We start from the raw sequence: 13,414 nt of genomic DNA on the forward strand, positions 1-13,414 counted from the left end.
TTCGGGGATAATCCATGTTGTGAAATTGAAGTGCAGTGCTGGAATATCAATTATTTTCACTCCCCCCGCTGAGGGTTGAAACAGGACATGACTACTTGCTGGATATGAACCCGTCGAAGCAATCTGAACATCAAGATGATAATACGGCAGGGTGGGGGAGCCTGTAGAGGAGCTAAAGCTGGGAAGAGATTATAAAAGAACTGAACAAATGTACTCTGTGCTGTGCCTACAAAGCTTTTCATCTCCCGTGTATAATTTCAAGGAATAGTTTGACATTTGGGATTTTCTGGCGAAGAGTTAGATTCAAAGATTGATATCTCTCTCAAATGTCTAAGAGCTCCTTTAATGTTGTATACTCTTTCTCTGGAAATATGTCCTGCTTGGCTACACAGTTGTTAACGTTGGGGTATCTTAGCCATAAAAAGGTATTGACGAAGCACTTCTGAAATGTCGAGTCACTAACCACATCTGTTCCTGCCAGGGATCAAAGCAAAGAAAGCAGTTTAAGTGGTGTAACGCTCCTATTGGTGAAGCTGAAACAAAAACACATACATTCAAGAACATTCGCTGGTTTGAAAACCGCAAAGTTGAAGGAAGTGATTTGGCAAAAGAAACATGACGCAGCTACAGTTGAAACAACACCTTGAGGTCAGACAGTTTGGTTTTTTATCATTTCACCGGAATTGGCAACGTTACATTTCATGTTGCTTCAGGCAAATGTAGGGTGCCGCTTTGCATACTCTGAGATAAGTGATGTGCACCAGACAAGGTCAGTTGAAATTAACTCTGTAAAAAGAATTCCTCGCCTCGCGCAGGAGGATTTATGAAGACGACTGGTGTTCTTAAGAGGTACAGGATGTGCAACACAGAGCAGCGACACTGATTACACCCACTGAAAAACAAAAGGCGGTGCGGTTCACTGGGTATTCTCTAATAGACGCTCATTGCGTTTTGTGTGAGGACTACAAAACCAAACTGGAGTCTGTCTAATTTGGTTGAATTAATAAGCCATGTCAACGTCTATTCAGCTGGGTGCAAGTGGTGGCTCTGTGTTACAAGTCCCACGGTGATAGAGGAGGGGGGAGGGAAGGAAGGGCAGGTGAAGGCTAACCGACACATCTTCCGTGACTTCCATCATCCAGATTCACCGTACACGTGAGAGCTGAACAGATTGTTACTGCACCGCCACATACAGTACACACACACACACACACACACACACACACACACACACACACACACACACACACACACACACACACACACACACACACACACACACACACACACACACACACACACACACACACACACACACACACACACACACGTCAAACTCGCCTACATCCCAGCACATGTCCCAGGAGTGCAGATACATGCGGAGTCCCTAGAGGAACTTTTTGGAGGCATTCTTCACTTTGAGGTCAGGTCCGATGTGACCTTCAATTATTTACAGTACAAACAGCTGATAGCAGACAGGTGCTGATTGGAAATTTCCCATGATCCTTTGACCTTGACTTGGCTTAAGGACACACAGATCGTGCTACAGAATGAGCTAACTGTTTACTTCTCAGCCTGCAAGCCACACAACTAATCAGCTATAGACTTGTAAGAACTTTGTGTACAATGTGTGCAAACAAATAAATACGCTTATTAATGATTCATTCTCCCCTCTGGTAAAATATTTTATAATAAACATTTTTTTCATTTAAAGCTTTTGTCCTTTGAGATAGATTGCACAATTCGCAATCTAATTACGCCTCTGCAACAATGCTGAGTTGGAGTAAAAATGAATAAATAAAGAGGCAGTTAAGTTTTTAGCTCCAAAATTTGCATTTTATTTGGATGGTTGGGGTCAGAGATGTATAATTTGTTTTCCAGTACACATGGTTATCCTCAAGGCTTAAGTCCAAAACCTTTTCCAGTCTTAAAGCTGATTCAGTAATTAGTGCCTAGCATGTCATCCCCCTCCCCCCACCCCACCCTCCCGCTCCCCACCCTTTTTGGTACAAATTCAACAGTTGTGCTGACAAGATCACTACTTTTCCATTTTTATTAATGTGTTTTTTTCCACGTTTTATACAAAAAACTCTCTTAACGTCTACACATTTAATGTCACCCAGATTTTTATTAATTTTTTTGACTTTGTAAATAAATTTGGGAAACAACATTTTTCACTTTTGTTGTCATGAAAAGATAAAAACATGCAAAAAACTTGAATTTGTAGTCCAAATTATACATTTACAAGTTTTGGAACTTTTTGCACTTTTTCATACACTACATCAAAAGAAAAAAGATAAAGGAAAAAAAAAACATTATGTACACACATCTTTTTACAGTGAAGTAAAGTTGAAAATATCAGATGATGACTAAGGCAAATGAAGTGTACATAGATTAGACCAAAACAGTTTTTTTGTTGTTTTTTGTAAAATACTACATCACTCCAGAAACAAAAGAAAAGAAATCTGCTACAAAAGTATGATTCATAACTCCCTTTATTTGCAACCAGCTGCATCATTTTAATTTTTTAGTGAAAAAGTCTAGAAGTCTAGCGTACTGTACAGTGCTGTTCTTAATTGTTTTTCTTTCCATCCACACTAACAGATGATCCTTCATTTAGCGTCTTTGTGTTTTATTTAAATAATCTTCAACAAACAGGAGCGTAGTGTAACCAAAGAGAAAAGCATGTAAGCATACCAGAGTGTAACATACTTAGTTTGAAATCACTCCAAAAGTCAGTACCATTAAAGCCTTGAACATAAAACTAATCATTTAGATCCAAAAGAATGTACAAAAAGGCACATTATATCCCAGTGCTTCTGTACTGTGAAATTCAAGTGTAACTGAGCGCATTCAATACCAACAATCCAAGTGGCGACAGTCCACCAGAGTTCCCTCCCACATTCTCCATAACTGGACCACAGCCTATGCCAAAGCTTTCAACAAGCATATGTATGCGTAGACTATAACAATAAGCCTAGGTTGGTTTTTGAAAAAAATTCTGAATCAATGTTTATTTTTTTTGTTTTCTTTTCTGTCACAGTTCCATCACTCTCTCAGGGGAATATCAGAAGCTGTCCATGTCCATCAACAGGAAACCTTTTTTCTTTCATTTTAACTTTTTTTTCATCTCTTCATCCTTTTCACGTGGAGTGGCTGTGCATCTTAGTCATCGTTTCCACCGTACATGTCTGCCAGTTTTCTAAAGCGAGGGCCCCAGTCGTTGAGGTAGTCGTAGTCCTGGTCGCCCCCACTGCTGGAGGAGTTGAGGGAGCTGAGGGAGCCAGCTGTGGAGCCGCTGCCCTCGTAGTCGAACACTAGCAGGGAGTCGTAGGGGGGGGCCGTGGGGTCGTTGTCTGCCGCCTTAAGTCCCTGCACAGAAGGAAAGAAAAACTGCCGTTAGATGAGAAGATTAAGCCACGTCTGCTCAGCAACACCGTCTGCTCCGAGGAGTGAGCCGCATCATGCACCCCCCCACCCTCCTCCCCCCCTCCTGCTGCCCACTAACAGACTAATCTATCCTAAAAGCAGTCAGCGGTTCCACCTTAACTTGAACAGGAAATCACATTAATCAGGCTCTAGTGTTCCTGTGAGTTTCCTTTGTGCGTTTGTCGGGGCTTTCCTGATGTTGCTGGGATGTCGGATTATCTGCTGCTTGATCGAAAGCCAAGAATGAGGATGTCCAGCAGCCTCCCATGTCTCCAATCATCTTCCCCTCCCCCACCGGCCCATGCAAGCCCCCCTCTCTCTCTATCTCTCTATCTCTTCAAGAGCGGCAGTGTTACTTCAGCGCTGATACTTTGTCTTTTAATATAGATGGCAACACCTTTTAATATATCATATTTATCCGAGGCCTGTCTTCACAGCGGTAAGCTCTAAGTTAAACTGACGCAGAGGTGGAGTGTCTCGGTGTGTTATCTCCACGCTCAGAGTGTTGGTGGGGGGTGGATCTATTTTAAAGATAGTGCTCGACATTCCCAGAAATCCTCATAGCATCATGAGGGGAGTCCACATGGATTGTTATTGATTTCCAGCCGCATTCCCTAACTGGACTGTGGAGACTTGATGGATTGCTAATCTAGGAGATGTGCTTTGGCCATGAAACACTTTGGATCTGAGCCTGGTTTCTCTCGCTTATCGCCACCACTGAGCTAACCCCACAAATAATAAATGAATTAACAGAAGTGGAGCAACATAACACCAAAAAAAGAGAAAAAGAAAACGAGACCTCAGCTCATGGGGACCTTGTCAAAGATGTATAGTTTCCTCCATGCTGCCGTTATAGTACTGGAATGCTCTCAAATAAAAAGATGGATTGGATTAAAAGTGCCTGGGCACTAAGCGATTATTTTCCACTTGTTAGCTTTGGTTAAGTATTTGCTCAGGGCTGTGACGCTGATCATTTGGTGGGAAATATGACAGATGGATCTTTCATTACAATTACAACCGTGATCGCTGTGCTGGTTATAGACCCCTCCGACTACAACAGCAGTTTCATAAGGTTAGTCAATCACAGAACGTCATAATAACTGACTCTACACTGTGCAGGAGACAATCAGCACTCTCAGAGAGGAATGCTGCGCTGTCCTTACTTTAGGAGTCCGCTGTCCCACAAAACAAAAGAGTTGTGTAATGACACCCAGTGGTATTTCTATTCAGAGCCCAACCTTGCCTGGGCTGACACGAGGCTCTATGCAGAAACAATGAACGCAGTCCCGTCAGCGTTGTGTCCACCTGCGTCTAACAGAGGTCATGCCAAGTGATGCTGCTGATGTGTCTCATTTTACGCCCCCTTCCCACCCGACCCCTTTGTGTGAGAGGCTGACTAATAGACCTTTGTGTGTCCGTCCGCGAGGTTAAAGTCCTTATGCTAAACCTCTGCCTCATTTTTTTCTCCCCTCTAATTGAATTACGAGCCAAAAGCTGAGCTCCGTTGCAGGACGGAGATCAGACCTCCCCCTTTCCTCCCCAACCCCTCTCTGTCTCCCTGCTCCTCTGGCAGCTAGCCCTTTATCAGTTCGGTCAGATTCCAGCTCCATGTGAGCGCTGGAGTTACCATGACTGAGCTTTAGCGACAGTCAAATCTGCGACTAAAAACAGATCGCTGCCTGGTTGCGCTGAGCCGTTTTCTGGGTCAGGGTGCTCAGACTGGGAAATGTCTCAGAGGTTTTGTGAGAACATTGCAATAACAAGTCTGATGAAGGGCTTCGTACATTTTCAAACCGTTCCTTATTGAGCGGTGCAAAGCATTACATTTCAACTCAATAGGGCCGTTACGACAAGTGTATTATGTGTATTCATGACACATGGCGAGGGGGAAAATGAGTGGTGCCTGGGTAAAGGGATCCGAGAGATAGATGGTTTGGGGAGAACAGCTGAAAGAGCGAGTTCTAATCTAAAAACATGGGCGCCATCCAAAAACTAGGAGCGAATTCCATTTGTAATGCTGTGAAACTCTCGTCTGTTGGAGCTATTGAAAAATACATGACTGCTCTTTTCATTTTACATTCTCTCTTCATGCTGGAGTCAATGATGGCTGCAGGCAAACGAGGGCACTCCAATAGAAAGCCGATGTATTGCTTCTCTCGTCTCCTATTTCTATGCTGACACATCTATAACCACTTTGGCGGAGAAGTGAGCAGAAAAACAATTATATTTAAGTGAGTTAGCATCGTGTACTTTTTGGGGATTCATTTGAGTGATGAGAAAAGTGTCTACGTTCTGCGGGGAAAATATGAAAACCATTCTAATAAAAGTTGATTACATTTGAAGACTTTTTTCTTTCTATGACTACAAGTTAATATACACCAAATTGTTTATTTAAATACAAGTTATTAATAAGAAGTTATTCAGCTTGAAAATGAAATGCAAGCTTTGTAAACAGCGCTGATTTTCTCACTTCGGCTCTTTTCCAGGGATTTGATTTTTCAACATACAGCCAAACAATCTCAGTCTTCAGAAACTCTGCATGCCCGACGGTGTTATTACCTCATTGATGAAGTCTCCGATGTCTCCAGGGTGGGGTGCTGCTGACCTTATGGGGTACTGAGGCTCAGGGTGGAGGGGTCTCTCGTCTAGACGGCGGATTCCAACCGGCTTGATGGCATCAGGCTCTATCGTGTCCGGCTGCTGGAGCTGACTCAGGTCGTAATCCTGTGGGACAAGTCGACAGATGGGAGTTAGCAAAGTGGCGTGGTGAGACCCCCGAACAGAGTGCGATTATCTAAATAGGTAAACACATCCAGTGCCATATAGAGGAGGGGAAGTTCATCTGAGTAGAGGGGAAGATTTTGCATGTAGCAGGAAGAGTTGAAAGTACACAAGGGAAAACTTTAAATCTACTTGTCTGTGAAGTACAAGCCCAGGGACAATTTGACACATTAAAGAGCCAGCACTGAGTGGGGGCGGGGGGGGGGGGGGGTCCGAGCTGAGGACCACATCATATGCTGCACAGTGTTTGTACTTGTGTGGTGTGCTGCAGGAAGGATGTGAAGGCGACTGTTTTGCTCTAATCAATGCCCAGACACGGGATGGTGGATATGCATAAGCCATTTCTAATCCTATTAACATTACCAAGGCAACCTGAATGGCTCGCAGTTTGTGCAAAGTCATGGGCAGGGAAGGAGGCGGAGGAAGAGAGAAAAGGAGTTAGGAGAGACAGAGGCTGTGGCGAGGAGCACAGCTGAATGACTGGATGGTATCACGGTGACAGCAGATATGATAGAGAAAATGCCAGTCGAGATTCAGGGAGTGTGCCTAATAAGCGTGCATGATGGATTGTCCCTCTTTAGAAGATTTTCGGTAATCCATCCATCTCTAATATCCCCCTTCAAAATTGTCTTTGCTCAGTTGCACATGTACCTACACACACACACACACACACACACACACACACACACGCACGCGGGAAAGCAAAAAATTAAAAGGCTGCAGACTTTCCAATGTAAAAATAATCGTGAGAATAAATATAAACGCCTGTGATGATGAACAAACAATCCGGTTAAACAAACAAGACGAAAGCACGCGGCCACTTCACAAACACTTACTCAACTCCACACTAATAAGTATCATCTCAAATCTAAAACAAACACATTGATTATTCATGTGTCATTTGATTTCATGGGGAATGACACTCAACCCCCGAGGCTAGCCGGAGAAGAACAATGGCCACCACACATCGTCCGATAACGCCATTCATCATCTTTGGACCATTTCTGTCTGACTTCTGGTTGACCTTCGCTGAGGTCGCACACCGGAGGGGTCAGGAGTCCGTAAGCAGGAATTGCAACAGAGACGTATAATGGCTGAACTCAGCAGAAAGGTCTAATGACAGAGCAGCCCCCCCCCCCCCCCTTCAGGGGCCTGGTGAAATGGCCGCCGCTGGCCCTTGTGACCCACATTCAAACATGGGAGACTGAACAATGACAAGCCTTATACACTTGATCTGTAGTGATTCATCGCTGAGCAATTTAAAAACGGAACTGAGTTAATGACTTCAACGTTTTTCCCATAATAAATAATCTTATTTTATTCTGCAATCTGGGAAAACAGCGACAACACTAAAAATAATTACTAATGCGGCTGTTAAATTATAAAAAACGCATCCACTACAGTTTATAGGAGTCATTTGGTATGCCCATCTGACCATCATATGTAGCCCAGTTAAACGTTCACACCGGATTTGAATGCATTGATGGATTATAACAATCATTTGACATATTGGGAAATTAGCTTTCTTGTTGAGACAAGATTTGAATGACTCTCATATCTACCAATTCAATGGCAGTAATACCAAATTTTAGCAAGTAGTAATTCCTTGTGTATGATATCATAATAATTCAGGCCAGCATTGCAAAAAAGTCCCAAATAAACCATCTTTTTCTTGAGATAATTTTAGAATCAGATCTTCTGCACGTGTTAAACTTGTCTTTTCTCTAGTGACAAAAACGGCTCTTATACTATTTGCATAAACAGGTCTGATTCGTTTTGTTTCACTTGCCGCATGAGATTGAAAAACAAAACAGAATATTTTTCAGAGCATGCCTGCGAAGCCACACTGTCTCATGTGCATCAAATCAGTCTGAGGTCATTTGAAGAAGAAGACGCCGCCCATCTTATATTTTATGTCTCCACCTGCACACCGGTGCGCAGCCACCTGATTTGCTTATATTTCTGCATTTTCCCCCATGTCCTGGGAGCGAGGCCTGATCAGCTGTCTGCCTGTGATAGAATGAGTGCTTTACAAAGCAATACAAGGCAGGGCAATGGCAGCAGCAACTCAAATCATACACTCTGAAAGTGCCCCAATGGTGTGACACTTCAATTTCCTTGCGAGCGGGAGATAGGGAGAACAGAGGTGGGCATTATAAAGACCACATAGCTGGGAAAGTGAGGGCCATTTTATACGTAACACTGACTCTTGATACTGTAGACAAGACCATTTCCTCCCAGCGCCCTGCCCTCCTCTGCGCCACTCAAAATGGAAGCATGTTTTCCCTCAATAAATTGCTGCATCCGCTCGTTACCTTTTAGGGATATTATATCATGCTAGTTTCCTTTCCAACATGTTCTGCTCCACAAGTTTCACCATTCTGTCAGTGGAATCAAAGATGTGAATACACAAGTGTGTGCGCTCCCTTCTGCCTAATCACCAGCTGATGTGTAATGGCTTCCCAGTCATATTGTTACCTTAGACAGAGCTTCATTATTGTGCCCCAGCAGATGTCTATCTCCAAATGACATCAGCTTACCAATTACTAGTCTCCGAGGCTAATTTGGCACTGTGCTGGGTCAGACCGAGGTCCCCGGCTTATATCTGCTATACCTAAGCCACCGGAGCACTTCATCCAGCAGCAAGAAAATAGCCCATTTGGTATATTAGCGCCTTTTTTATAAAATGATTCCGTTCTGTTAACAAGGGGTCATTAGGACGATTGAGTTTGTGTCTGTGTGTGCCTGATCAGTGCAGGGAGATCCAGAGATGGGACTTTATTGATGCCTGTGGCACTGCATTTCTATTGCGTCTGTGTGAAGCTGGAACCAGTTCCAGTTGGGGGAACATTTCCAATATTTCAGAACCGATCAGACCAGAATGTGTTGGTATTATTGATTGCAGATTTTAATTCCCAGCTCCTTTTTGAAGAAAAGTACTATTTCAATTTTACCATGAATAATTGTCTTATTCCTATTGGTGACGCTTTGGGGTCCTTATACGTTGATCTGTTGGTAATGCCTCGGGGTTCCGGTTGGCATGTAAACAAATTCATAATGCTATACTTTGTAGCCTCACCCGGTTGCATAGCAACGCTTATTGTTTAGGTGTCTTTTAATAAGCAGGTAGTCATATCATTAGCTAGAACTAGCTGGATCTGATCGATATGGACATAAACGCGAGTAAAGTCTAATCTGACGGGAGAGAGAGATCAGCTGCTGCTGACGAGTCGACACGCAGCTCTGCATGATCACCTGCAGCGGTGAGCGGAACAAAACACACACTTCAGGTTAGAATATCACACGTAGCTATTTTAATTACCTCTCAAACTACCGTAACTAGTTATAGATATGTTTAGTTTTACTGTCGGGTCACTCATTACTGGATCCGTGAGCTGCATGATACTGACGGGCTGTCAGGAGAAGGAGAGAGCGCTCCGTTATTCCCGTGTTATTGTAAATTACTCTACACTTTTGAATAATGTAGTTAATCTACTATAATTAGTTTGTTTAATATCGAATCATATCAATTTGTTTTAAAGCTCAATAAATAACAAAGAAGACCTTTGACCGGCACTTTTCTAATTTTGTCCGGAAGATTTAAACTTTAACGGACATTTTGACCGGCAAACAAAATATTGGAACGGGAACTCTGTGTGGCGCAGTGGACTAGTGCGTTGGCGTTCGTATCAGGGGAGTGCAGGTTCAAACCCCACTGCAGTCAGCATGTCGTTGTGTCCCTGGGCAAGACACTTCACCCCAAATTGCCCACAGTATTGAGCATGTAAGTCGCTTTGGATAAAAGCGTCTAACAAGTAATGTAATACTGTCAGTACACACTCGCCGTATGCACCTTTTTTCAAAACATTGCACAGCTCCATGCTACATACGGCTCTGGGGAATATTAGATAGTTCTATACCAGCACCAAATGCCTCTGCTAAAACAGAAACAATGATATTTTCTGATACCAATATTATTATTATTTTATTCAAGAATTGTGAAAAATGTAACTATCAGGTTCGAAAGGGGTATGTGACAGTCTGCTGTTAAAGTAAGCAAAACAAAACTTGTGTTAATGTACGCCTTCACTTATATCAAGAAGCAGATTGACAAAAAGGGGAGTCTACGCTCACGATTCTTACCTGATCTTCCTCTCCTCCACCTTCCTCATCATACTTGAGAATGTTGTCTCTGACGTCGTCCTCGGGGTCGATGAGGAGCTGCTTGGCCTGACGCTCTTTATCGCGGCGCTTCATCCACACCACAAACATCAGCACGAGAACTGAAAGGCAGACAGGGAGAGGGATCTCATATTACAAAACATAATAATGTGCATGTTTTCAGACAAATGTAATCGGATCTGATGTTTTAGAGCTTGGATGGGAGCCTGATCAAGGCTATCTTTTTTGGTAATCCTACAGTAATCTAGCGGTATCTCGGATAATGTTTATCTGTCTTTATAATCCCTGTGTGTGTGATGTGCTGTTTGAGAGGGGCATTGAGACACTCACTGAGGAGGATGATGATGCAGAGGAGGATGGAGATGATGGCGCCGGTGCCCAGACCAGCAGCCATGATGTGTTGCTGGTCAGTGCAGTCTCCGTTGAAGTCGCACTGGCACACTTTGATCCGCAGATAGGAGGTGTTGGTCATGGGCAGGTTGCCTGAGTCTGTGATTAGGATGGGGATATCGTAGATACCGCTTTCAAGGAAGCCAATCTTCAGGCTCACCTGAGCATAGTCACCTGGGAGATGAAGGGGACAAAAGACAGTGTGAGTGGGTGGTCCATGATGGCCCCTTGTCAGAGCTAATACATCAGTGAGACAAGAGATTGAGTTACTCTGTGTATAAAACAATATAATAATATATGTTTTTACAGAGGAGTATTTCAAAGGAGATGAAATAAAAACTGTGGATTGTTTGTATAGACTGCGTTCCCAGTACGATTACACTCCTGTCACTACAAATATGCAGCAGAATTTCCTACCTGGAAGTTGCATCGGCACATCTAATCCAAAACATGGTCGGGATTTAGATTTGGAGCTTATAAATCTACTGAATACCTTTTTGATAATGCTGCTTAGGCCAAATTCCCAGCTGCAATAATCCAAATGCCATTATCCTATTAAGATATATTCACTGCTTTATAACTCACACTATCTAATAACTTAATACGCAACAGATGGGTTCGTACAATTCATGTTCCCCCCCCCCCCCAATTAGCATAACCAATTAATGACTGCATAGTTATGTTAATACAATATTATTGTGTTTCCCCTGCTCTACCTGACCCCTCTGCTGTATGCTATGTTTACAAAGTGCTATTGAGGAGAATCACATCTTTAATTACTAAACAACGGACCGCTGAATGATATAATGATATATTTGTTTCTATTCATCATTTAAGATTAATTAAAATAGCTGAAAGGGTCATCTGCTCATCTTTTAATATTCAGTAACACATGCAAAAAAAGCTGAATCAGCGTAAAAGTATTCTGTGTCTTACCGCTGACTCTTGTGATGGTCCAGTTTCTCCTGACGTCCACGGGCCGGTGGGCTAACTCGAAGGCAAAGGGCCCGGCGTTGGGGTTCAGGTCTCCATCGAGGGCGGTGATGTTGATGGCATTTGGCTCCGGCTTCTCACATATCTCTGTCTCCTGGGGGAACACCACGGGAGCGTTGTCGTTGATATCCAGCAAGAAGATCTGGAGGGTACCTGTGCCACTTGCGGGAGGTATACCTGCACGGACCATAAAATGACACACGCTCAGCCCACGCATATTTACGGGGGGGAAAGGGGATTTTCTTTTGCATTTACATATGTATGGGAATATATACTTTTGAAATGCAATCTCTCATTTTGCAGTCATTATGCAGTCGTAAAGTAAAGTACGGAGTTTTTCTTCTTGGATCTCATGCTATAATAAGACACTCTAAACAGCTATTTACTCTAGTGGGAGAAGACTCATCCAAACTGCATACTGATCTGAGAATCTTATCTCTAGTGAGGAGGTAGGCAGAAAGAGAGATATCAGAACATTTGGGTAGTGTGTGAGTGTGTGAGTGTGTGTGCCCGAAGAACGTCTTCCTGACGAAGCACACGGGATGAGAATACTAAAGCAGACAAACAGAGCCCACTGTCGCTCCTCTCAGGCTCCTCTATGTATTCACTCAGCTAAGAGGCTTTTTACCATTCAGGCCACGCTCAAAGGAGCTAGTCATCCAATCCTGACCCATTAATGCTGAGAAACCTCTTTATTGGTAGAGTTTTTAAGCCTATTGGCCTAAGCTATGCTCGGCTGAACAGGGTAAACCTGAACAGAGGTAAATCCCAGCAGGGCAGGGAAGAGGTGAATACTTCCACATGCTGCATGGTTCTGGGACTCTTAGCACATTAACCTTCAACTAAGGTAGTCGGCGTTTCAGACATGCCAAGCGCTTGGTACAAGGTTGACCTTCAAGCATTAAGGATGTCTTTGTGGCTTCAAATAGAGTTTTTAAACTGATGCTTTTTTGGACTGGCTTAAGGTGAAAAACATCCCAGTGGAAGTCAAAGTGATGCTGGGTGGAAGATTGACCTTTGAGAGGTAGGCTACATTAGACATCCGCTAGGCTTTCCATTGAAAAAGCAGCATTACCTCCTCCTGACTGCTCCAACAATAATGGCCGGGAATAGAGTGCTTGTGTAACAGTCTGGCTAAAACATCTAGACCATGTAACCGGTGCATCACTGGAGCTCAATAAGGTATTTTTGGAAAAATGCAGTACCATTGAAATGGTAACTCACCGCTGTCAGAGGCCAGGAATGTTGCATTGTACAAACTGTTCTTCACATATGGCGACTCTCGGTCCAAAATGGCAATTGTTGTTATACGGCCGGTGTTAGGGTCAATCCTTAGCCAGTTGGCTGGATCTGCGAGTTTGGAGTATCTAAGGACAGAAAACAGAGAGATTCACACACTGATGCTTCTGTGTTCACTGTAAGGTTTTTTTTTTTTTAAAGTAGTGACAAAGTTTAAAGGGGTTAATTTTGTTAAATAAAGTCTCCATTTTTTGGAGTCCTCCTTCTTCTAAAAACGGATTTCTTTTTATTTGTTAACACAGATTAAATATTTCAGACATCATGCATTTTACATTAATATTCTAACTTTTGAGAACAGCCCCACAAGGAGACCAAATTGGTTATCAGTAGCTCAAAATAA

At 43.1% G+C, this 13,414-nt stretch overlaps 1 protein-coding gene across 1 annotated transcript in view; it reads right to left on the reverse strand.

The window, feature by feature from the left end:
* Positions 1-2,039: 2,039 nt before the first annotated feature.
* cdh2 (cadherin 2, type 1, N-cadherin (neuronal)) overlaps positions 2,040-13,414 on the reverse strand; it is a 58,671-nt gene continuing 47,296 nt past the window's right edge. Inside the window, exons 11-16 of the mRNA XM_079649572.1 lie at positions 13,000-13,142; positions 11,719-11,952; positions 10,723-10,956; positions 10,354-10,493; positions 5,989-6,153; positions 2,040-3,372 (exon numbers count right to left, since the gene is read on the reverse strand). Of these exons, the coding sequence (XP_079505698.1) occupies positions 3,166-3,372; positions 5,989-6,153; positions 10,354-10,493; positions 10,723-10,956; positions 11,719-11,952; positions 13,000-13,142 (1,123 nt within the window). The 3' untranslated portion in view covers positions 2,040-3,165. The remainder of the gene's footprint in view (positions 3,373-5,988; positions 6,154-10,353; positions 10,494-10,722; positions 10,957-11,718; positions 11,953-12,999; positions 13,143-13,414) is intronic.

The sequence above is a fragment of the Notothenia rossii genome, assembly GCF_949606895.1.
Source record: "Notothenia rossii genome assembly, chromosome: 9".
Lineage (NCBI taxonomy): Eukaryota > Metazoa > Chordata > Actinopteri > Perciformes > Nototheniidae > Notothenia > Notothenia rossii.